Source organism: Eurosta solidaginis, chromosome 4 (assembly GCF_040869045.1).
Source record: "Eurosta solidaginis isolate ZX-2024a chromosome 4, ASM4086904v1, whole genome shotgun sequence".
Classification (NCBI taxonomy): Eukaryota; Metazoa; Arthropoda; class Insecta; order Diptera; family Tephritidae; genus Eurosta; species Eurosta solidaginis.
Window position 1 is genome coordinate 191,604,544 of NC_090322.1, and position 27,460 is coordinate 191,632,003.

At 37.6% G+C, this 27,460-nt stretch overlaps 1 protein-coding gene across 8 annotated transcripts in view; it reads right to left on the reverse strand.

The window, feature by feature from the left end:
* Nucleotides 1-675: 675 nt before the first annotated feature.
* Nucleotides 676-27,460, reverse strand: part of LOC137250808 (uncharacterized) — a 109,674-nt gene continuing 82,889 nt past the window's right edge. For all 8 annotated transcript variants that reach the window (XM_067784352.1, XM_067784350.1, XM_067784347.1 and 5 more), the window contains 5 exons: nt 9,782-9,947; nt 9,238-9,703; nt 8,707-9,166; nt 7,827-8,226; nt 676-7,756 (listed from right to left, as the gene is read on the reverse strand). In XM_067784352.1, coding sequence (XP_067640453.1) covers nt 6,412-7,756; nt 7,827-8,226; nt 8,707-9,166; nt 9,238-9,703; nt 9,782-9,947 — 2,837 coding nt within the window. In that variant the 3' untranslated portion in view covers nt 676-6,411. The remainder of the gene's footprint in view (nt 7,757-7,826; nt 8,227-8,706; nt 9,167-9,237; nt 9,704-9,781; nt 9,948-27,460) is intronic.

Genomic DNA, 27,460 nt, shown 5'->3' on the forward strand with positions numbered 1-27,460 from the left:
CACCTGCCAACACAGCCGTTTGATCCAGGCAAGCATAAGCAGGCCCTTAGCTAAATCCACACAGAATCGGTAAACACCTTTGTCAGGACGCGCCCAGTGAACCCCGTTATTAATATGCAATATCCCACCCTTGCAGAAGAAGAAAGCACATACCAAGGGAGACACGAGTCACCCTGGCCTAACTTCGTTCTGGATACTGTAACAGGTTAAATTCTTACTTGTCCAGACTCAACCCCGACATACGTAATGTATGTCCTGCATGTGATGTGTCCCCACATGACACCAACCACCAGCCAGTTTCCTTGGACTCCCGTTAGAGGAATTTGATGACAATTTGTGAGTGGTCGTGCCCGTTGAATGGGGCAAGCATAAGAATAAAAATACTAATTCCAAAAATGTTTGGTGCTTACCTCTCTGCGATTTTAAAATGTTCTCGGTTGAAGTTGTTAAGACTTTTATATATTTTATGGAAGCGACATTAATAAAACGCTGTTATTTACGCTGACGGCAGAGTGCTCGCTATAAACATACACATATACATATTTTACAAGCTTTAAACGTTTCTGTGACAACTTTTGCAATTTTCCATAAGAAATCATTTTCATAGCTTTTTATCTTTATATTATAACAACACTTCCCGCTTCCACTCCGCCGTCAGCTTTCTGTTCAGTAAAATAGAAATAAATAATTTATTTCATAAAAAATACTTAATTTGATATGACTTACTAATGTAAAGACTTAACAGGGTTTTCCGACTATTCTAAGTATGACTTGCATAGAAAAACTTCAAGATGTTTAAATTAGCAGTCAAAAATCAACAAAAAATACATAGCGGTTTTAAAGTATTACCTTTCGTCTGCCAATCTATTTTTCAATTTTAATAGGATAGTTGTATAGACCCTGAAACATTTTTTAATCTATGCTTAAGCTACTAATTTACATACATACATACAAATTAAATGGGAACACAGTGACAGGAATATTTACAGAAATTGCTTTTTATAAAAATTTATCTAAATATTCGCATAGGAAAAAAATAAATAAACAAATGCATTTTATATTAACGCTCTTCACTTGCGTACATAAGATTTGTAAATTTATCAAGTTTCACTCAATTTCAAATATAGACAGCGCTTCAGATTTTGCATTAAATAAGGGCGTTCACAATAACACACAATTTTAAAATAAAGTAATTTTCTACAACAATATAAGGTAAATAAATAGAAACAAATATTGATTCTTGAAATATGGAAGGTGTAATTAAGTTCCGAACCGCTATGGAAGAGCCATGAGTATGTATTTTCTCGCGCTAGATTTATGCCCAAAAAGGCATAAATTTAAGAAAAAAGTAGTATATTTCGGTTACGGCAAATATAAAACCACTTTGAGCTCAGATTTTGCAGTGGACAGATTTTTCTTTATCGTTTTTGAGCTTTTTCAACGCTTCAAAGCCGAAAGAAGCCACTTTCCGCGTTGACCAGGAGGACAGTCCTCGTGTTCCAATGACACATGAACCAGATACGGATAGAGATTTAATCCGTATCTGGTTCACGTTTCATTGGAACACGAGGAATAATATGTATAAAGTATGTTTGAAGTAAAAAGATTTTGCACTGCATTTTTTACTGAATTTTTTGAGCTCTTTAAAAATAGTATAGAGAACGTTTCTGGATTCTGCTAAGCGGCGTTTTGTATTAAAAAAAAATTCTGGTTTGGGAACCTGGAACCATATCGATAATATCATCCGCTACACTTCCGCTAAGCTAAGGACCATCAGTTGAAATTGAAGTGCTACTTTCCGCATGATTTGATTCGCATGTAGGGGAAACTTATAGGATTGATACAGCTGTCAGATCTAGAAGCAGCAAGTGGCTTAAGTCCTAGGAAGCTTCTAGTATTTGCCAAGAGGACGGAGTTATTTTATAACATAGGTCCTGGTTTTTGATAGGATTTTTCAGTTTGGTCGTTAAAACAAACTTCTGGTAACGGACTTATTCAGTCTATGTGAGGTCCTCATGGACCGGCCAGTTCAACCTAACCTAGGGGAAACTTAGGGATAATTTCGTAATTACCTTATTATTTCTTTATTTCCGTTTTTCGCAACAATGACTTATTAAAGCGGAACCATCAATTTTTTTCGAAGCCGTTCATTTCCTCGAGGCGATGTCCAAGAAAGTACCGAGTTATACTACGTTTCCACCAAACCCAAACTCCGTGTTTGCAAGTTTCGTAAGACTGTTAAAACATGTCTAAAAATATCGCGAAAGCCATCGAAAAACGCGTTTTAACTTAGGTATCAATAATGCGAAAGCAAAAATCAAAAGTTGCATTTCTGCCTAGAGATATTTTGCATAAAATAGTTGGCAAACACGGAGTTTGGGTTTGGTGGAAACGTAGCATTAGGGCCAAACTGTCTCCAAAATTATCGCATATGTTTAAAAAAAAATTATTTATGAACTGACCAAGAAAATACTCCCGGAATATGTTCATTCTGATCCCTACTTGAAACCCGAAGCGAGTACTCAGTATTTAAATACGGAAAATCCGTGCGCCTTGTTCGATTTCTTTGCGAGGGGAAACTCGCACGATAAACAAAAATGACTTCAAAAGACAGATGACGTTATGCTTGCGGTTTGTAAAATAATGAGATTACACTCTATAAATGTCACATTCCACATTCACTAAAATATCAACTAACTTTAAGTACGAAATCACTAAAATATAAATAATAAGAACAAACCTCGAAATCTAATGAAGTCATCAATAACCCTCATGAGGTGCGGGAAATGTGACGAACAGCGCAAGCTAACAAAATTTTAGACTCAGAAATGAGCTCTCACGTTTGTGAGAACCTTCGGTATGCTAAATTTGAATGTGGTGACAGATCCTTAAATTGATTCCAGTTTGGGAGATATTCATACATGACAGTGCCAAAAACGTGTTTATTTGCCGTATATACTACGCTCTTTTCTTTAAAAAACAACATAATATTTTAAAGAGCAACTATTTTCCGTTGAAGCAATTTTTTTTTTACGAGCACCCTTAGAACCTTGATATATAGGCCCGTAGTCATAGTCGAAATAAAATAGAGTTTTATTGGTTTAAAACTGGTTCTAATATCATTTCAAGTGTGTTATAGTCCACTTAAACACTATTTTACTTCTAAAAAAGTATTTTAAATTTAAAATGACATGAGCGCGATTTTCCTTTTTTAAAATAGGTTTTAAGTCGGTGGTCTGCTGTCAAAAGGTGCGAGAAATTAAACAATTTGCTATTTAAACGCGATGAACTTAAATGGAAGTGAAATAAAAAGGCTTCCCCGACAAGCAAATATACGTCAGGACTAATTTATTATACCTAGAATGCGTATTTATATGTTTGTGACCAAAGATGCACAGTTTTAAAATGGGCGATGGTTACTTGGCTCCACATATGCGAAATCTTTAATTAAGACTATTCCGCATTCATAGATATTTGTGAGTTTTGATATTTTAGTATCTTTTGAGGAATAAGTAGAATGGTATACTGATTTTACATGTCCAAAAATTTCGGGGGAGGTGTCAAATGACGCGGATTAATTTCGGAAGCAATAATCCGAAGCCGGCAAAGTAATACTTTAACTCTGTCAAGATATTTTTGCAAAAAAAAAAAAAGTTTAAGACTTTCATGTGGTTCATGTAATTTCGGTAATATTATTGTACACAGGAAATGATTAACTAAAAAAGCGTTTTGCGCTGATACAATTGTCACCAGTTTCCCAGCCGTTTGAGGGCAATTATTCGGGTTTTTGTGAATATCTATTAATAAAAGAATAATTTCTTATTTCCGACTTCTAATATTGAATTACATTACAGAATTTTTGAATTCAATTCTGCTGGCATTTCTTTTTGTGTTTTCTATACCCCTTTACATTTGCCAGTTCCTCTTAAAAGAAAGCGTGAAATAAAACACAGAATACAACAAGAATTAGCAACAAAAATTTTAAGAACTGCTTGGAACGGGCGCTGTTGTACTATTTCCCTCCTTTATCACCCTCTTAGTCTATGTTATGATCGACTTGAGTTCAATGATTTTCTAATGTAAAAGCGACTTACACTTTGCAGGTACATGTACAATGGCTCAACATTTTAGGTCACTTCTTTCCTATGGAAAACTATAATAAAACCCCTTTATTTATGCTGACTTTGCGAAGGCAAACCTAAATTTCATTTAACTTGATTATCATTAAATGTCCTGCATACTTATTAGTATCGAGGTTAGACATATCCCTATTCGGTTTCGGATCTATTAAATTAAACGGTTGGGGCCACCTAACATTTAAAGTTTGCATCATTTTGGCCCTCACAGCTGTCTTAATGGAAAATACTTTTCTTTACAACATTCTAACAAACTATTTAACATGAATACGAGTGAATGAGTGAATCGCCTTGTTCCTTCCTTTGCTGTAAGGAGCCGAAATCCGCTTTAACTACCTACTCGTTTATGTTGCGAGATTTAAATAATTTTTTAAGAACGAAATTAAGTAAATTTTCTTTAAATAAGTATGTTCATGTTTTGTGGTATTTTAAGAGTTTTTGTCAACTAAAAAATGTTCATTTTTTATACGTGGAGTCAAATAACCACGGTTGTAAGGAATAGGGTGAACTTTTAAAACTTCTAAAAAATTTCTTCATAGCGCCAACCAATGCCTTTTTTTCATGCAGATACCCTGTCCATGCTTATTTCAGCTGAAAACTGTGTTTAGTATGTCTATGACAGATCAAAATTTTAAATCCCATTTTTCATTTAGGCAAGAGTATTTTAGTCAGCGACTATGATTACGGGTCATAGTCTCTTAAAGTGTATTAGATTTGCCATATTTTCTCTATGCAACAGTTTTATAAAAACTTCAAGTCTACTTTAAAGCACGTCGGTTGAAGCAGGTGTCCCTGCATGTTTAAAACAAACTGATAATAAACGAATAAAACAAAATATTTAAAATAAATTATATCGACTACTCCATCTGTCTCAAACTGCAATCCTAATATAGGAAAGTCTTCTGAATGTATCATTTTTGTTTGTAACAATCAAGAGCGTAGAGTGCAGATACATAAATACAGATAATTCATAAATCAGTCCTTATTTAAAAATCCATTTTAGTGAATTTTAACTCATATTTAATTTCCTAACCTTATTTCCACTCGCTCTATCCTCCCTTTAACTTTTCTCTTGCTTGTGTCCACAGCCCACACGTATCATACATACGATTTTTTAGAATATGTGAAAAGCGAAGGTACCAAATAAAGTTTCAAACACAGGTTCGGCCCCTGATCCACTTCTTCACTATCAAATTTCAAGTAAATGACACGAAAAATTAGGTTTTATTTAAAAGGTCGGCCCCTGATCCACTTTCCGGTAAAAAATTTTTTTAAATAGTAACCTAGTCAAAGAGGTACCTCTGTGCCAAACTTAAAACAGATCATAATATAAATAAGATTTATTGGAAGAGGTTAGTCCCTGGTCCAGTTCCCGCAAAAATGTTACTGAAAAATTCTCCGGTTTGATACGAAGCGATCCTGAAACTTCAATCATAATGGACGTAGCAGTCACATACACATATACATACATCCCTTTACATCTCGAAAGTAGCCGATAAACGTGTCCTTCGTACCTTGAGTAACTAAGCACATTTCGAAAACCAGAGCCAAATAAAAAGTCGCACTCGATTTAGATTTACAAAAATATCGAAACTTTTCTGAATTTCTTTAAATTTTGTCGGCCTCTTTTAGCTTCTTAGCGGTACGCAACTTCCCTACAGCTTTTCGGCTAACTGTTTAATTTTTAGGTAAGCGAACCCCTTCTTCAAATAAATTTGCGATTTCGATGGATGAGTGGAGTATCGCCCTATCTCTGCTGTCGGTTATATAACGACTTGTTTACAAAAAGTTCCTCACATGTTCTGAGCTACAGCGTTCTTCAAATCGAGTTCTGAGCTAGAACGTCATTCAACCATTTGCTGATATAGCGCGATCTTCCACTCAGCTGTATTCTCTTAATAACGATAGTAGAAAATTTCTAAGGGCCGTTTTCACCAACCAAAATTAACACTAACTGACATTTTTTTAACAGAATTAGGGCCGTTTTCTAAAGTAAACTTTAAGTTGAACCTCTACGATAAACCATTTTTTGTGGATTTATAGTGAAAATAAATTTTAAAGTTCACGTGAGAAGACGGCCCTAATCCACGGCTTTAATCCAAGAAGATGAAAACGTTCCGTAAAATATATAACAAGACAAAATAAGCGTCTTTGGAATTCACAACTTAATTTCTCTATCACGCAGTTTTACACAGTTCAATTAGTCAATGTTGCTCACACTGTTTTCGGCATTTAACACACACATACTCAGCTCATCTCTGCTTAGTAAATTCCATCAAGGGTTTCGCTCTGCCTCTATCTTCACATTATCTGAAACCGTTCTCGCGGCTTTGCTGGGCCGATAGGTGGGCAATTCTATAAACACCGGCTCATAACTGGGATCTTCTGGTCGCAATGATCTTGAATCATCGAGCTTCACATTCGTATAATATGCAGCATCATTGCTGAGCTCACGTCTTTGCGACGAACGATTAACACCACTGATCGCTCCAGTTGCAGTTCTCCCACTTGGATCCACTCTCAGAAGTTGGAAAATGTTACGCTCCCTTCTAGTTTCTGCAGTTACAAGGTCTGTTGCGGGTTTTCGCTTTGTGCAATTATTTTCTATCCGTTTTTCACGTAAAAGGGATGATTCCTCAAATCGCGGTATATAACGCGGCTTTCGTGGCTCCTCTTTGAGTACAGCGGACTCGTCTTTAGACCCACCACCCACATCGAAACCGAAGAATTTTGGTGCTTGCACTGATATAAGCGGTAACAGCGTCTCTCGGGCATACCGCTCGGCACGTTTTAATAAATCACCTAGGCGGAAGGGTAATAATTGTACTGTAATTGTTTCTCCTTGTGCGGCAGACTTTGGTGATTCAGGTCCGTTGCGCACCGCTAAGGGTGTAATTTTAATTATTTCCGGTTTTTTTGTAGGCAACGGTGCCTCAGTGAACACAAACTCTTTGGCTTTCTTCACACGCGGCGTAGTCGCTTTCAGAACTGGTTCGACAATTTCCTCCGTAGTTGGACTGTAGTCTTGCAAGTTACGTGCGTTTTTAGGTGCCGAACGACGATCGCTGAGTATAGGTTCAAATATTTCCGCTGGCTCCACAGACAAACTGCGGCTTGACTCCCCTACATCTTTGTCGAGCGAATTCGACCCCTCCAAGATTGGTTGCCATGGTAAATCGTTCTCAGCATAAGAGTTATTCTGATCCAAACGGAAACTGGTACCGAGATTGAAATAGTCCTTGCTTTGCTTAGCAGCATCAATGCTGTCAGTTTCAGTATTATCCGCAGTCTCTTGCCCATTCGAGTCTGGTATCGTAGTGGTGGGTATATTATAAGACCCATATTCCTCCTGATTCTCTAGCTCGCAATTACCCGAAAGCAACTTTAAGCGCACCGGTGACTCCGATGACAGTTTAGTGGATGGTTTACAGAGTGAATGACTGCGTCCAAAGCTATCGGTGAGTACAACCTTATCGATATCCCAATGTGGCAAACCTTTCGATAACCAACCACTATAGGATTTGTAGTGTAAGCTAAGCGTGTTTGGGAAGCCCAAAGCTGGATGCGGCACTATGATTTTCGACACAATATCGCCCGCAAAGAATTCGGAGTCATCTTTTCTGTGAATAAAAAAACACAAGCTCATTGAGATATGCATTTTTCTGTACGTTACAACTCGTAGGTACTCACTCTGATATTTTGAATGTTTCATTTAGCCCACCTTCACCTTCGAGCGTTGCCTCTAAACGCCCAATGGTGCGCAATGGCAGATCATTGAAAGAATTAAAGATCTCTAGTTTGAATTGATGAGCACAGAATGGCTCCTCTTCACGCGTCAGTAAATAGAGTTGTCCACGTCCGGTCGAACGATCGGCATAGTAACCCATATTACCGCAACGTGGCACACCTTCCGCAATATCTTCATCATTCTGCGCGCATGGAAAACATTCGCCCTTGATGAAGTCGTCATAACTCTTGCAAGGATAAGCTGGAAACATACAGCGTGGTGCAACTGAGTCAATAAAGAATTTGTATGCTCGACGATGATTGCACAGCGAACGGCCTTCCTCTTCGTCAGCTGTTTGAGCGGCTAAAAATAAAGGGAAAGGCTGATTATTTTTTCGAAGGAGTCAACATATGAAATATCAATTCGTTCCAGAAATGAATTCGAAGCATACTCGTCCCAAGTTACTGGTCTCATTAAGAGTTATTCCCAAAACAATTGTATATAGAGTTTTATTCTCTGTGTATTTGAATCTTTCGCGAACCAACTTATCACCCAGTTTCGCGTATTGATCTTTCTAGTATTGTTCCTATCCGTCACCCCACTCTCTTTCTTTTGTATTTTCATCTGTCTGTAATTGTAATTTGAACTCTAACCTTAGCTGTAGCTGTACTTCTAGCTCTACCTTTACATCTACCTCCACCTCTGCCTTTACCACTACATTCAGCTCTGTATCACTAGATCCATTCCCTTGTGTTTGGGGTGTGATCTAACTTTTAATGGGTCTGCTGTTTTGGCAAACAATTCTTAATAAACCATTTAAATAAATATCGCAAACAAACTTACACCAAATAAAATCTGTGACCGCGCCAACAAATAAATTAGAGCAGCCAGTCTGCACACGTCCACCATTCGGATAGAAATCCACATGTCCCATCGGCTGCCAAGAACCCAAACCGCCGAGGATCAAATTCTCTCCATTTGAATGTATAACATCGACAAATTCGGCATCCGTACTATCCAAGCGGACTTTAGGATGTTGTGCTTCGAAGAGAGGGCCTGCCGGATCCAATCCGGTTATACGCGCCAAACCCGGTAGCTCAGCGCCAGCAAAGCCAGATACATGTGCACCCAAACTGAAACCAATTATATGCGTCCTCCTTAGATTCAAACCTTTATACTCTCTCAAATTCTGCAAAAGCATAGCCAACTGTTTGCCCACCACGCGAGTATTGGCAGCAGCGCGCACATAATTAGGAAAAGTGGCACCATTTTCCCAATCCACACATATCACAATGCAGTCTTCCTACAGGGATATAATTGGAAGCTTAAATTTTGAACTCAGATTTTATAGTTTCCACTTATGTAATATCTTACCACAGCCATCAGCGCCGTTTTCATTTCATAAATCCACACATGCGGACAAGCTGAACCAAAACCGTGTACAATCACACGCACTGACAGCTCATCGAAACCATGCAGTTCGTCAATCGTCAGCGGTGTGCTCTTAAATACGCTTCGTTGTGTTGTTGTGGAAGTGGTAGTTGTTGTTTTAGTAGTTGTAGTTTTTGACATTATATGATCTTCCAATGTATCATTTACCGAACCTGCTCGACGTCGTATCGTATGCGCCGCATTAGCAAATCTTGAAAAGGCATCGGTCATATTGAGAAATGGCAACTCCATGAGTGGTCGTTCAGAACGATTTTTCGTTGAATAAAAATAAAATTTAGTGTTGATTTCTTGTGGTGATGAAGGTAACATTTCTAGGTATGCAAATGGTCCCGAATCCTCGAAACAACCCAACTCGCCATAGCAGACGCGTTTAACGGCACGCTTTGTTCTAGAGGGAGGAATTGCATTATGTTTATATGCATTTTTTTTTTCATCTGTTCACTCTTTAAGGTTCATTTTATCTTACCTTCTACGTTTATTTCGTTCATGCAGGTATTCATGATTTCGTATTGATTCGCGTACAGCGTGCACCAAATCCGTGCTGCTGGCAACACTGTTGGAGAATTTTTGTGCAAAAGCTTCTTCGTAGGCATCGGAGGATGGTAGTTGATTCTCTACTACCACGGAGCTAACTGAAAGTAATATTTATTTTTTAATTTATTTGTTTAATTATTATTTCAAATAGTTCCCGAGTCGAAAATAAGAATTTATACATAGCCTGGGCCCTTTCTGGTTCTTCCCTATAGATTGCTCTGTCTGGGGCCTAGACAAGATCCAGTATGGGAAAGATATTTTTGCCTATTTATGGGCACTTTCCCATGTCTTATGGGGAGCGCTAGATTATTCTATGTGCTGGCTGAATATAAAAGTCTAGCAATATGCCTATACAGTTTTACTATGTTAGTCCGTTGATCATCGCTGATCACCATCCCAACAAGTTTGGTGCCAATAGATCGAGGTGCTAGCAGCCACGGTATATACAGGCTTGCCTGCGGATGCCAACACAGTTACATAGGACAAACAGGGCGGCAAATAAGAAAGAGGTTCAGATAACACATTAGAGATTACAAAAAAACACGGAATCCAAACATTATACCAGAGTGCAAATTCGCGAATCACATGGTCGAAAATAAATGTTCCCCAGCGAACATCAATAAAACTGTCAGGGTCCTTAACAGACAAGCAAAAGGCCGACGTCTGAACGTACTCGAAAACATGGAAATCTACAAACAGAAAACAAACATAAACGAACGCATAAACACAATTGCTGACACAATATTTGAGGCGTTAAAACTTGCTTACAAGAAACAAAGTTATCACACAGGTACAACAGACAAACACACAACAATCAGTAAAAACCACCCTGGGTTCAGAATAAACACACAGCAAATACACATAAATATACACAAACATCCATTTTGACAATACCTGCTCATGTACCTACGAACTATAAATACAAGACAAACCACAACAACAGATCAGAACGAAAATCGACACTGATGAAGGCACAACGCTGAAACCAAAGTTGTTAAGGGATGACGGAAATCGTCCCATTATACATCATTTATCTACACTGTCGGAAAATCAACAAAACAAAATAAGTCAAACTGATTCCTTATTCCTTAGCTTGCGCTGCTTTTATACTCTCTGTTGCCTCGTTCGCATATTTCTCCTATGGTCTAGTCTTTTCGCGAACAGCTGCTTATTTATATCTCTTGTATGTAACTGATATTCGTGTTTTGTCTTCTAGTTATATGCGTGTGTATGTGTTAGTAATAAATTCTGCTCTTACCCTGCAAAAATCGCGAGTACTCCATGCATGCATGTATGTACTCGCTATGGCCCAAGCGAGTACTCCAAAATTAACCACAATTAAAATATGGTCCAATTAACATTGCGATGTCCTAGGACTGAACCATATATTCCAACTCAGCATTACATCAGAGTAATCCATGGAGTGGGGGTGCACTAAATTTTAAATTACACTACAACTAAATTTTAGTGGTGTCCAACTTGGCATGGCAGATGCCGTTGCCGAGTTGGAAAAGAACATGTAGATATACTTAATTTCAGTAGTAGGTGGAAATGAAAATAGAGTGCACTGTACCAACAATTTATTAGTGAACAAATTTAGTGGTAGAAGAAATTAAAATTTTGTCCACTGTTCCCAACGATTAGTACTAATGCCATGTTTGAATATGTACATATTTTTTAGTACTATTTTGCAACTTATTTTGTTTTCCTTACATGCAATTACATACATATTAAAGCATTTATTACAAAAAATGCGGAAATATATATTTATTGCAAAATATGTAAAAATATGCTCTATGAAATATATACATACTAGCAGACCCGGTAGACGTTGTTCTGCTTTAAATTTGGCCTACCTGCATACATTTTAAAAAGCTTTTTCCGTCTAACTCTGCCCTCCCCCTCTTCGCTTTTTCCTAATCTTTTTTTTTCACTCCTCCCTCCGTCTTTTTCGCTTCACCTATCTCCATCTTCGTCTCATTCTATCTCTCTCTCAGTCTATCTCTTTTGTTCCTGTCCCAGTCCCAGTCCCACTCCGAGTCTCAGTGCCAGTCCTAGTCCAAATCCCAGTCCCAGTCCATCTCAAGTCGGAAAAAAGGATCGTAAACACTAATATAGGCAAATGTATATACCAAATTTCAGGCAAATCGAATTGGACGTATGTAAATAGGTATGTGGGTATTATTAATTCATGTCTCTATTTCAGCTTCGCATGCATATTTATCAGCGACTAAAACGAATATCACAATGAAAATTACTTTAGAGCTCTCAGCAACAGCTTTCATTTGATATCCATATTCTATAAACACATTCTAGGTGTACCCTGCTCCACGTTTGAACAAAATTGACTGACGCATCTCTGCAAACACCGGCGACCAACTAACACACATTTTAGCCTTTTCCTTTTATATATATAGGTTTTTATTTTTCACACTGCACTATAATATTAAAACGAAATGCAGATATTCATTGCTTTTGAAATTCGGCTTAAAATTTGCACATGGAACAACTAAAGACTCTACTGAATTAAAAAAAAAATGTCTTAGTACTTCTAAATCGCGGGCCCCCTCAGAAACCCCGGGTCCGGGGGTAGTCCCCTCACCCCCCCCCCCCCCCCCCATCCTCCTATCTCGACGGGCCTGGTGAAGTGTGTGGATGATGATGAATGGGGGGATTCCCCCGGGCCCGGGGTTTCTCAGGGGGCCCGCGATTTAGAGGCACTAAGACATTTTTTTATACTCAGTTGAGCAGAGCTCACAGAGTATATTAAGTTTGATTGGATAACGGTTGGTTGTACATATATAAAGGAATCGAGATAGATATAGACTTCCATATATCAAAATAATCAAGATCGAAAAAAAATTTGATTGAGCCATGTCCGTCCGTCCGTCCGTCCGTTAACACGATAACTTGAGTAAATTTTGAGGTATCTTGATGAAATTTGGTATGTAGGTTCCTGAGCACTCATCTCAGATCGCTATTTAAAATGAACGATATCGGACTATAACCACGCCCACTTTTTCGATATCGAAAATTTCGAAAAACCGAAAAAGTGCGATAATTCATTACAAAAGACAGATAAAACGACGAAACTTGGTAGATGAGTTGAACTTATGACGCAGAATAGAAAATTAGTAAAATTTTGTACAATGGGCGTGGCACCGCCCACTTTTAAAAGAAGGTAATTTAAAACTTTTGCAAGCTGTAATTTGGCAGTCGTTGAAGATATCATGATGAAATTTGGCAAGAACGTTACTCCTATTACTATATGTACGCTTAATAAAAATTAGCAAAATCGGAGAAGGACCACGCCCACTTTAAAAAAAAAATTTTTTAAAGTAAAATTTTAACAAAAAATTTAATATCTTTACAGTATATAAGTAAATTATGTCAACATTCAACTCCAGTAATGATGTGGTGCAACAAAATACAAAAATAACAGAAAATTTCAAAATGGGCCTGGCTCCACCCTTTTTCGTTTAATTTGTCTAGGATACTTTTAACGCCATAAGTCGAACAAAAATTAACCAATCCTTTTGAAATTTGGTAGGGGCATAGATTTTATGACGTTAACTGTTTTCTGTGAAAATGGGCGGAATCGGTTGATGCCACGCCCAGTTTTTATACACAGTCGTCCGTCTGTCCTTCCGCATGGCCGTTAACACGATAACTTGAGCAAAAATCGACATATCTTTAATGAACTTAGTTCACGTGCTTACTTGAACTCACTTTATCTTGGTATGAAAAATGAACGAAATCCGACTATGACCACGCCCACTTTTTCGATATCGAAAATTACGAAAAATGAAAAAAATGCCATAATTCTATACCAAATACGAAAAAAGGGATGAAACATGGTAAGGTAATTGGATTGTTTTATTGACGAAAAATATAACTTTAGAAAAAACTTTATAAAATGGTTGTGACACCTACCATATTATGTAGAAGAAAATGAAAAAGTTCTGCAGGGCGAAATAAAAAACCCTTAAAATCTTGGCAGGTAATACATATATAAATAAATTAGCGGTATCCAACAGATAATGTTCTGGGTCACCCTGGTCCACATTTTGGTCGATATCTGGAAAACGCCTTCACATATACAACAACCACCACTCCCTCTTAAAACCCTCATTAATACCTTTAATTTGATACCCATATCGTACAAAGACATTCTAGAGTCACCCCTGGTCCACCTTTGTGGCGATATCTCGAAACGGCGTCCACCTATGGAACTATGGCCCACTCCCTCATAAAATACTCTTTAATGCCTTTCATTTGATACACATGTCATACAAACACATTCCAGGGTTACCCTAGGTTCTTTTTACAACATGGTGATTTTCCCTTACTTTGTCTCCACAGCTCTCAACTGAGTATGTAACGTTCGGTTACACCCGAACTTAACCTTCCTTACTTGTTTTAATTCAGGAGGGTCTTTAGTTGTTCCATGTGCAAATTTTAAGCCGAATTTCAAAAGCAACGAATATTGATAATGATTTTTTGCCTGGGCCTGAGGAGACAATAAAAACATCAAACAAAAATGTATGTTTACATGAATCCGAAATCGTAAAGTTTTCGTGATGACACTGAAGAAGGTCATCTTCAAAAAGTTTTCCAACAATACCACCAACTCTGTATCAAAGTCCAGATTATTTAAACGACTTCGATATCGGAAAAGATACAAGTCGGACATTTTTCAAAGCTTAGAATGCGAAATAATTCAGATCCACATATCGATGAGCTTTGCAACAGAATAAACGGCTACCTCCCCGATCTCTCCAGTTTTTTCGCCTCGTGAAACCTGGCATTATCACCCACTAAATCCTCCGTGACCTTATTTAGAACATGGACGTCCCAAATGTCGACCATTTTGAACATCCACGTCGATGGCACCACGCTGCCGACTGTCCAACACCCCAAAATCTTGGGTGTGACGTTTGATCAGGATCTACATTTTGGTTAGCATGCAGCCGCAATTGTACCGAAAATCCATAGCCGTAATAAAATCCTCAAATCTCTTGCTGGAAGTACTTGGGGAAAAGACAAAGAAACACTCATTACCACTTACAAAGCAATTGGCCAGCCGATTGCATACTACGCGTCCCCTATATGGTCGCCAAGCCTAAAAACTACTCACTGGAAGAAGCTACAGGCCTGCGAAAATACTGCTCTAAGAACCGCCACAGGCTGTCTTTTTATGTCCCCAGAACACCATCTACATAATGAGGCGAGAATACTCCCCATCAGGGAGAGAAATGAGATGCTAACCAAACAGTTCCTGTTGAATACCCAGTAACCTGGGCATCCCAACAAACATCTGATTGATGAGCCAAAACCGCCCAGGGGCTTAAGGAGTCATCTCCGTAAGCATTAAGCATATGGCACCTGAGAACTCAGCCGTATGAAGCAAAAAAACACAAGCACGTCCCCAGTGAACTCCACAAACAGGCATCGGACCTTTATGCCAGGAATTGCCCGGTGAATCCAGTACTCAAAGAACAGTACTCAAAACTCAAAAGTACTGTAACACGTCAAACTCTTACCTGTACAGAATCAACCCCCACATACAAAATGTATGCCCTGCTTGCAATGTGTCCCCACATGACACCAACCATCTCTTTAATTGTAATGTGGAACCAACGCCTCTAACACCCCTCACATTATGGTCCACCCCAGTTGAAACAGCAAGTTTCCTTGGACTCCCGTTAGAGGATATTGATGACAATTTGTGATCGGTCGCACCTATTGGATGGGGCGAGACACTGCTACAGCAACAACAACAACATTCTGTGTTAATTTTATTGTCAGCTCTTAGTCCAAAAATCATTCAGTTGATTTGGCAAACTTTTTTTTTTTTTTTATGTAATCCATCAATAATGATTAATGAATGAGACGTCATTAATTCAAGTTAATCAAATGTATTAGTGGATTTTTTATAGAGGGCCCGTAAATTGTTTAGTGCCGGGCCCGGATTTTCTCTCTACGGCCCTGCCTGGATATCACTAATAAAGAAATGCCTATCTTGAATATTTATAGCTAACTGCGATGACTGCGCAGCTTGATCATTAGAATTCCGCACAGTATTCCCGTATTGCCAAAAATTTTATAACTTCAAATTATTAGCGGTTGTTGAAGTTAGGCAACCGGAAGAGCAATATATATTTTTAGAACTTGTTCTTTGTATACTCCAAAAGTCATTGCATTCGCTTTAAGAGCGCAATTTTTGTTCGCTAAGAAAGGGGAAATCATTTTAATCGATTTGCTGATTTGATTTGTTTATATAGAGATAAGAGTGAATTACTTTGTGCCGATGTTACAAACGTGTAAATTTATAATTTATATGCATATGGTATTTATGAACCTGATTTATGTACACTGAGTGAAAAATATAAATACCTACCCAGCATTTTTTTAAATTATGAATCATATTAGAATCTTTTTCGAGTCTCCAGCATGATCAAAATAAGCATATACGCGCTTATTTTCTGATCAGAAAAGACTCCCTCGTCGGGAGAAAATGGTACCCTACGCGCGACTACATTTGGTGAGCCTCTTTTAACCCATATTTCTAATCAGTATTTAGTCTTTTTCGAGTCATATTTACCATCATTTATGAGTTTGTGGGAATAATTTTTAAGTGTGTTTTAAAGCTTTTGCGATTCTTTCTCGAGAAATTTAAGAGTCTATTTGGAATCTTATTTTAATGATTTTTTGTGATCGCTTTACATTTTGTTGTTGCTTTTACAATAAATCATATTTCACTCATAAGAGGGAGTCGATTTCGAGTCTTCTTTTGATCGCAGAATTGATTAAACAGTTTTTAGTCGTCAAAAGGAGTCGAAAATGTCTCATTGTGGTGATTTATACTTTAATCAATCTTCCATATGCTATGTGGTTAGTTCTAAAAATTCCTCGACACCGATTTGTAAGCTATAAAAGTTGGTTTAGTTTTTGGTAATGAAATTAGATGATTTGTCAGTTGGTCCGTTTTGTCCCGATTCAACCCAAGAACATTATTCTGTACCCTTCTAATAAGTTTAGCCAACGTTTTGGTCATCGTAATTTTAACCCCAATTTTTGTTTATGATTTATTGTGCTTTTTTAAGCTTGCTTGATCTTGATATCAGAGCCCGTATCGTATTATACGATCACATAAAGAAAAGCAATTTCACTCATACGATAGATATGAATATACCAAAAGAGCCGTAAAAATGATAATATGTAAGTTATGGATCTAATGAGCACTGAGGGCTATCGCGGTTGAAAAAATTGATTTCGATCGTATAACGTTCCAAAATACTGAGTTTTTTTCTCAAGCAATGTTATGACTTGCAATTACTGGCATATGCTGATGGCATTCATATTATCGGCCTAAACACCCGAGCCGTTTGTTGTGCTTACTCCAAACTGGAAAAAGAAGCGGTAAAGATGGGTTTGGTGGTGAATGAGGACAAAACGAAGTACCTGCCTGTAATCGAGCAAAGAGTCAGTGCATATGCGACTTGGCACCCACGCTACTGTTGGCAGCCATAATTTCGAAATAGTAAAAGACTTCGTTTATTTGGGAACCAGCATCAACACTAGCAACAACATCAGCTCTGAAATACAGCACAGAATCGCTCTTGCCAATAAATGCTACTTTGGACTAGGTGGGCAATTGCAAAGTAAAGTCCTCTCTCGAAAAACGAAAATCATGCTCTACAAGTCACTTATCGTTACCGTCCTGTTATGTGGTGCAGAAGCATGGACCATGACAACATTACATAAAACGGCTCTGGGAGTGTTCGAGAGAAAAGTTCTTCGAAAGATTTATGGACCTCTAGGCGTTGGCGATGGCGAGTAACGGAGAAGATTTGACGTTGAGCTGCACGAACTATACGCAGACATCAACATAGGTCAGTGAATTAAAACGCAGCGGGTGCGTTGGCTAGGCCATGTTATGCGAATGAAAGATGACGCTGCGGCCAAGAAAGTGTTTCTATCGGAACCCGCCTATGGAAGCAGAGGTAGAGGGCGGTCGCCACTCCGTTGGAAACATCAGGTGGAAAACGATTTAACCGATGACCAATTGGCGCCGGTTGGCAGAGAGAAGGAGCGACTGGCGCGCCTTGTTGGACGGTCAAAACCGTTTAAAACCGATAAGCGCCCATTAAGTAAGTATGTTATGACTTTTGTGAATTATTTGGTATTACTTAATTGTGGAAATGCGGATTTAATTAGCGAAAGGCGTCACAATCATATTTTCTCACCGAAAAAACAATTAAAGTTAATTAGTTGCGACTAATAATAAAAAATATGTATAATCACATTTTATTGCATACATAGAAACAGGAACCACACTCAAGTACTCTTATGAGTTATGCAAACCTACATACGAAGTTTGTAATTTGTAAGTTACAAGCCTTTTGCGGGCATTTGAGTGACTTGCAGTTCGAGTACTCAGAAGTCATTCAAATGAGCACATCCTAATGTTGTTTATTAAAAAGTGTTGAATTCACATGTAGCCACGAAGAGGATTCACATTCGTTCATAAGGAGATATTTGATTCCAACGCCAACTATCGCAGTGGCAAGTTGGAAGTTACTACTCTTTCCTAGTCATGCACTAACTCCTAATATGCAAGAACAAGAGATTTGTATATGACCTTAATCCAACCCATGTAACTCCATACATACATACAAACGCACACGTTCCATGCATTTTGTTTTAAAATGTCAATCAACTGATTTCCGGCTACCACATCTATAGTTCCGCTAAGTTTACATTGGTTCTAGAGCGCCTTCATACATTGGCTTAACATGAACTAACCAGCAAAGCCTCCTGGCTTTCATTCGTTGCATTATGTACATATCTGAATAAAGCTCATCCATCTCGTCATTAAACCTCTTTTGAAAAACGCCGGGTAACCATAAATCTTCCAGAGAAAATTTTGCTCGAATAATTCCAGGGCCACCGAATCTTCTCTCGATACCTTTTATGACTTCTAGCCACACATCAAAATATAGATGAAATCGTTCGAAGTCTCGAAATTTTATTCGTAATCGGCGCGAAATTTTTCGTTTATAACAGCAAGTATCTCGTCTTGTTCTCGTTAGCCGCAGGACTGATTTTTGTCTTTCTTTAAGCAATCCAGCAATGGTAGAACTTATAGCGCCAGTTATATAAATATCATCAATAATACATCAAAATATCAATTTCCGAGATCACCTTCGTTATGAATTGGACTGAGAATATTTAAATTTTTAAAGAAATTAATCAAAGATCTTTATCAAGCCTTAGCTTTCGTATTTGAACAGTCGTTACCCGGCCTGTTATTATTTTTTAGCCGTGATACTTCGTCGTAGTCGGGTGGCGTAGCATATACACATTTAATCTGCCATGGGGGTTGATAATGGCTTCGTCATCTACCTCGCTATCTTCAATGAGGAGAAGCACACTCCGTACGCTTGTTATCAGGTCGTCATTATCATTCCTTCAGGAATCTGCACTGGTCTTGAAACCTTCCACAGAATTATTTATACATCCGGGTTTTGGGAAAAGAGCTTCGTCGGCTTCTTATCGGTAGCACAGGACCACCGACGAACTATTGTTCATCTATCGGCTATCGATAAGGAATTGTAATAGCGATAACTCGTTATCGGTTTGTTATCGCCAACTCATCGTCTTCTTGTTGATCTCTCACCGGCATGTTATCGACGGGTTAATGCTATCTCACCGATTTTATATTGAAGTCTTATCGGTATCTGTTTTAAAAAAAACCGGTTGGTCGTCCTCACCAAATCGATGACACGCCGATACGAAATGGTTACACTCTGATATGAAATTGACAACTTAAGTATCGAAAACAAATGGATAACTTTTTTGTACCAAATTGATACCTTTTCGAATCGATGACTGTTCTATAAAACGCCGGTAACAAATTGGTAACACTCCGATAATAAATCTATAACTTTTGAATACTAAATCGACAAATTTTCTATGGCATATCGATAACTGTTTGATAACAAACCTACAATTTTTTGATAACTTTTTCATTACAAATCGAGAATTTTCGATAAAAATCGACAACTTTCTAGTAACAAATCCAAAAAAAATTGATAACACGCCGATACCAAGATATTAGCACTCCTATTACAAATTGATAACTTTTCGACAACAAGTCGATAACTATTTGATAACATATCGGTAACTTTTTGTAAACAATTGATTATTAGCGGCTACATTTTCGACATCAAACCGATAAGTCATTGACAGCATTAGCTATTGTTAACTACCCAGCAAACACAGTTTCTAACGTTAGAGAAATATTTTAATTTTATATTCCAATTCTAATGTAGTTTTCTAATACATTTCAAATCGAAAACTAGGTTCGAATTCGACTGTGAAACGATTCGAATAACACTAGAAATTCGTTGTTATGATTATTGTCACAGTTATCGATTATTTTAACCATCCTTAGTGTTATACCAACAAAATAAAAATAGTTAAAAGTTGTGTGGAAATATTATAAGCTGCGAAATATGTTTTTTTTTTTTTTTATAATAATAAATACTAGTAAGTGAAAATTAATAAAACAAAGTGAAAAGTGAAAGAACAGATAATTGAAGTGCATGGCATGAAGAAAACACTTCCTCATCCGTATCTCAAAGCAAAATATTTACAGACGGTGCTGCTCAGAAGCTATTTTGACAAATGAAAAAAGGCTGTAAGAGCAATCAGTGTGACGTCCGACGTAAAAACTATAATACTACCAATTGTGAAATACCTTTAGCACTAATTATTTTATTTTTTATTTAGGTACATTTTCGTCCAAATGCCAGCACTCTACAGATGCAGATTTCAAGCGAACATCGATACCGTTCTTTCATTATTTTTATACTCAGCTGAGCAGAGCTCACAGAGTATATTAATTTTGTTCGCATAACGGTACCTCGTAACGGCATCAACTAATCGAGATAGATGTAGACTTCCATATATCAAAATGATCTGGGCGAAAAAAGAAATTCATTTAGCCATGTCCGTCCGTCCGTCCGTACGTAAACACGATAACTTTAGTCAATTTTGAGGTATCCTAATGAAATTTGGTATGTAAGTTCCTGGGCACTCATCTCAGATCGCTATTTAAAATGAACGAAATCGGACTATAGGCACGCCCACTTTTCCGATATCGAAAATTTCGAAAAATGAAAAAAATGCCATAATTATATACCAAATACGAAAAAAGGGATGAAACATGGTGATTGGATTGGTTTTTTGACGCAAAATATAACTGAAAAAAAAACTTTGTAAAATGGGTGTGACACCTACCATATTAATTAGAAGAAAATGAAAAAGTTCTGCAGGGCGAAATAAAAAGGCCTTGGAATCAAGGCAGGAATACTCTTCGTGGTATTACATATAGATGTAATGTGTGGTATTACAGATAATGTTCTGGATCACCCTGGTTCACATTTTGGTCGATATCTCGATAACGCTTTCACATATACAACTAAGGGACACTCTCTTTAAAAACTCTCATTAATACCTTTAATTTGATACCCATATCGTAGAAACACATTCCAGAGTCACCCTTGGTCCACCTTTATGGCGATATCTCGAAAAGGCGTCCACCTATGGAACTAAGGCCCACTACGTTTTAAATAATCATTAATACCTTTCATTTGATACCCATGTCATACAAACACATTCCAGGGTTACCCTAGGTTCATTTTCCTACATTGTGATTTTCTCTTATTTGACACAGGATGAACGAAATTCGTTACAAAAAACGTCACCCTAGGTCTACAATTTGGTCGATATTTCCCAAATGTATGTGATATGGAATTAAAAACCACTTATAAACCATCTACGAAACCCTACGAAACCAACGCAGCAAAGCTCTCAGCTGAGTATATAATGTTCGGTTACAACCGAACTTAGCCTTCCTTACTTGTTATTTTATTTTTTATTATGAACTGTGCAAAAAGTACCTTTAATGTCAAAAGACTGAATTTAACTGTTTTATATGTATGTGTGCAAGAATATATTTAAGATTTAAGTACGGTTTTAATTTATTACGTGCTCCGCCTACCACACCGAAGATCCTGGGTTCATGCTGCGGGCAATCAACATTAAAATTTTAGAAACAAGTTTGTTCAATTAGTAGAACATTTTTCTAAGCGGGGTCGCCCCTCGGCAGTGTTTGGCAAGCACTCCGAAAAGCTCTCAGTGAAAACTCATCTGCCTTGCAGATGCCCTTCGGAGTCGGCATAAAACAAGTAGGCGCCGTCCCGCCGATTTGTAGGAAAAATTAAAAAAGGAGCACGACACAAATTGGGAGAGAATCTCGGCCTAAAATCTCTCCGGAGGTTGTCGCGCCATACATTTATTTATTTTTTTAATTTATTATAATAGAAAAATCCTTTGAATTATGTTCATTGTTAATACATAAGCTTGTAACCCAATAAAAGTATTTGATATAATAAAACACTGAACATTTCATTTATTTTAATTAATTGAATTTAATTGAGCTTCACTTTAAAACTCTCATTAGAAACCCATTAGAAATTGACTTTAGAATTCGATTAGAATTCAAACCTTTTTCTCCATATCGAGAACGAAACCCCCTTGTCGTTGAGAATGCTATGATTCGCGGCAGTTTCGCAAATCATCCCCTAACCTTCTACCTTAGAGAAATACATTAGAATTCGATTCGTCTTCTAATCGTTTTCTAACCTAAATATTTGTTGGGCAATTGAAAACATTTCGACAAAAAAATCGAAAGCTCGTCTACATCACGTCGATAACACAACTATAAAAAACTGTTCCTTTCCTTGCTTTGATTTGCTGTCTGATTTCGCTCGTACCAACTACCTCGTACATTGTTCCACATTGTACTACAGTGAAATTACTAAACTTACGCCCACATTCTGTATTCCCCCATTTAGCATACTCTTTCCAAACACTATGGGATATGCAAATACTTGTATTAAACGAAAGGTATTTTAGGTTAATCTACTGTAGTAAATAATTTTGTTGAAAATTATTACAGTTGAAATAAATTGTATGCATACGGAAGGTATGTATCCCAAATGTATGAAAAAGTATGTAAGATTCATATTTTTACTACCTTCATATTATGTCCTTTTCATGTTTGTCCCGTTATTTGCATACAAATTTTTGACCCACGGAAAAGTCCTTTTCGGTAACTTCCCGTTGGGCTAGGCACTTGATACTTAGAACATAGTTCAGATTTGGGGGACATTACAATGCAAGTGAAAAATAAATCCGCTAGGTGGCGCACGGATCGAGATATACAGAAAATTAATTTTAAAATGGAAATTTTGCGATCGACTTTTAACTAACTTCTCGGTGATCCAGAGACTTGAAACTTAGCACATAGTTGTGCGAGTCGATGGCACTACAATTCGTGGAAAACAAAGTGGCGCCAGGTTGCAGACGAATCGAGATAAAATAAAATCCCTGAAAAAATGCAGGGAATCTTGCGATCGATTTTTAAGTAAGCTAGAGACTTGAAACTTGGGCCATGGGTCAGAACCCGATGACAATGCAACATTTGATCAAAAAAAATTCGCTGGTGGCAGGCGGATCGAGATAGTAAGAAAACAAATTTTAATTTGGGAATATTTCAATCCATTTTTAACTAACTTCACGGTTACCTAGAGACTTGAAACTTGGCACTTAGTTAGAGGCCTGGTGATAATACAACTTATAGAAAACAAAGTGCCGCTAGGTGGCGCGCTAGTCAGGATAACTGTAAATCCTTTAAAAAAAAAAGGGGGGGGGAGGAATCTTCCGATCGATTTTCGAGTAACTTCCATGAACTAGAGACATGAGACGTAGGCCGTAAGTCAGAACTAGGTGACAATGCAATATTTTATCAAAAAAAATCCGCTACGTGGCGAGTGGATCGAGATATTGAGAAAACTAGTTTTAAACGGGGAATCTTGGAATCGATTTTTAACTAACTTCCTGGATATCTAGAGACTTGAAACCTGAAATATAGTTTAAAACTCGGTGACAGTGCAATGTTTGATCAAAAAATTTGAGCTACGTAACGCACAAGTCGAACTATTTAGAAGATTAAGCCATACCTTCATGGCTAGCCTCCTGAGTGTTGCAGGCGTTGTAGAATTCCACCTCGTTGAAGGCCCAACTCAAACGAGGTGGAATTCTCTTGTTATGATGCGAGGTGGAATTTTGTTGTTTTCGCCAGTGTTGTCAGCGAAAATTCCATTAATTCTCTTAAATCTTAGGAATTAACTATGAGGATTATCTTCAAGTTAATTCCGATCAAGGCAGTTAATTTCGGACTTTCGTTCGTCTAACCCACTATTCTTTATCATGAAGCTTCTTATACTTTGATTTCTTTGGTGAATTTTTGGGAGCAATGACATAACAAGTGATGAATCACGGGTTCTGGTAAACAAATTATGTTGTTACTAGAAAAATTTTCTAAAATCTGCCGGCACAAAATTGTTATGCTTATTGAGTTAAGCCAGAACCCCATGGATAGCCTCGTGGGCGTTGCAGGCGTTCTAGAACTCCTCCTCGTTTGTTAGCTATTCAATCTACACAGCTAAAAATCGTGGTGAAAGTCGCATACGTCTAAAAGTTTGAAAGGACGTACATGGTGTTGGGCCTTAAATGCATTTAAGGCCGAAGTCCTTTCAGGCTGTCGCAACTAGCACCACACGGAGGGAAATCTATGGCTCTATCACCCACAACTATTGATACTACATTAAATAAAAATTGTTAATCCTGTCCCATCAATAAATATGGATATGCTGTCACTGTACGAATGATGAATCAGGATTGAACTGGTATCCAAACAAATTATAGTTTTATAGTTTTAAATCCCAAAATTCTTTTACAAGAGCTATTGTTAAAGTTTTTTAGTCAAACTTCAACAAGGCTATGTCTGTATTAAAGGAAAAATTGCCTTCTATTTTTTGGTCCATTTATATAAAGGTAGTCCTTAAAATTTTTTTATCATCTTTTTATTTGAATTGTAATTATATTTATTTATACAAAACGTATGCGTGCTGTATTAGTGAAAAGTGTTAACAATTCATTGCTACCCGAGTGGAAAAAGTTTTATGCATGCATGAAATATGCATGTTGTATCAATGATAGTATCTTTGTGAAAATACACTCTTCTGAGTTATGGCTGTCCGTATATAATTAGGGACTCTTTGATTTTCCTTTATTGTCTTGATTTATTTGTATTTAAAAAGTGTATGTAGTTGACAAAAAAAACAAATTTCGAAATGAACTCCAGGATAGGAGTAACTGATTAGAGATCGGGCAGCTTGGAGCAATAAACTTGAAATATAACGAGGATTAATTACGACCGACGACAGCCTGGCTCAGGATGCTTTATCGCCTTTGAACTTTTGTGAAGACAATTGCCAGCATGGTGGGTTTTGACCAAAGCGGTAAGAATTGTGCGTGTGTTAGTGGCCCATATAATCCAAGTTGATGGCTTTAAGTTGCCCAATCCTTCATCATATATATGTTATGTATGCCATGCATACATAGCTCCAATTCATGCCTCAAATATTGATGTTTCATTTTTTTTGCGAGCGCACTCATTGGAGCCCCTAATTCCAAGGAAAGCATTTTTTTATGTCTGTGGCACTAATTGCTGATATAACGAATATGCTAATTACTCGTTCGATATTTCTTCCTATATCCAAATGACAAAAGTTACCGCCCAGAGCTCATCACACTCAACAATGCGCCTTGCTAATTGACACCTTTACCCAAACGCATTCAAGTAGATTTTAAAATATTAAGATGTATACGCCTTCGTTCGGCACTTTTTTCCTGTCATGATTTAACAAAAATTATTTTGTCTTACTTATGATGATGGTCGTCACGCGAATAAATGTAACCGTCCAATAAGTGATATTTACTATACAAATTACCGGTGCAACAAAATAGCGATGAGGATAGTTGACAATTGAACCAATGGTTTGTTATATAATACAACAAGTGTTTATTATACTTTGTTTTTAAGTACGTATGTATGTATGTCTGTACTGTTTGTTGGTTTAAATTATTTTTCATTACTCTTCCTTGATGTGTTTTAATTGCTTGCGTGTAATTATTACGAAAAATTATGTGATACTCAAATGCAACAATGCGTATCATTTTAATACATAACGGTGCAAACAGAGAAGGAAGAAACTAACCGTGCTTAATTATATTTTTTTGTATGTAGGTTTTCCTCGGAATGTATTACATTTCATAAAATTCGCCAATTGTTTCATGACCATGCCATGACCCATTCTATAGAAGGGCTAGGTTTCAGGGGTATTTTCTGTACTATTTCACAGAATCGTGTAAAATACCTATATTCAATTTTTCGCACCCGTGAAGGCCAAGATTGAGAACTAGAATAGGGACTGCCTACGCAGAGGTATTCAGGAGTGAAATGAAATTGGGGGCCACGATGTTAGTTTTGTCGAGGCTTTGTAACCGCCTGGTTCCGACCCAAATCAGTTGTAGGATTTTTGTGTCTACATAGCAACAGCTGTTGCTGCCAACGTGGATTAAGAGTATTTTTATAGGAAACTAGAAAAGACATACATACGATGTCTGTGTCTGCTCCTGCCTTGACAACGAAATCATATTTGGGTGATTTACTATCTTCCAAAGGGTTGAGGTTAAATGACTTCGCCATCTCAAGGTAAGGTAAGCTGTTCACAAAACCGACTTTTCTGATACTCCACTCACTTCTTTTTACCAGATGCAATCTTTGTTTGGACGATATAACCCAACCATGCGAGTATAACACGCTTCCCAAGGCCGTCGGTTCTATGTACCGGAGCGACTCGGGATTTTTCCCGACTAAAGACTGCCATTTCAGTGTAACCCGAGTTAATTTGTTGCGTCCCTCCCACAAATTGTCATCCTCTCAGCAGCTCCTTGCAGCGGGACTGCTCCATATTCTCTTGCCCCGGGAAGGTATCGAACCCAATCCGGGTCCGTCTGCTGACCCCGGTCCTGAAAAATGGTTTTGCTGCATCTGCCGGAAAATAATCTTTTTAGGACGGTCATACTCTTGTCAGTGTGTCTCGTGTAAGTTATGGTTGCATCGGACAGGTTGTTCTGGCCTAGATCCCAAAATCAGACGTCCACGTAACTTTTATAAATTGCCTTGGATTTAAGTTGAACTCATACCTTGGATGCAAGGACCATGTAAACTATATCTTAAACTATCGTAAACTAATATACTACGTCCTAAGAAAGTTGTGGCATTCAGCAGATCTAATTCCAATTAATGTGAAACTGAAATTGGTGAGAACTCTTATAGTTCCATTGATATCCTTTGGGGGGATCGTTTTTGGAAATATTGACAGTGAGTCACTGAAAAAGCTGCAGCTAGCTTTAAACAGCTGCGCTCGATATATATTTTCTAGGCGGAAATTTGATCATATATCACAGTTTTCCTCCAAGATACTCAATTGCAGTCTCGTGAGCTTTCTGAATTATCGCAATTTGGGGTTCCTGCACGATTTAATCCATAAAAGGCAACCGGAATACCTCTTTAGAAATTTACGTTTTTCAAAATCCGACAGAACTGGCAACCTTATTGTTCCACGCT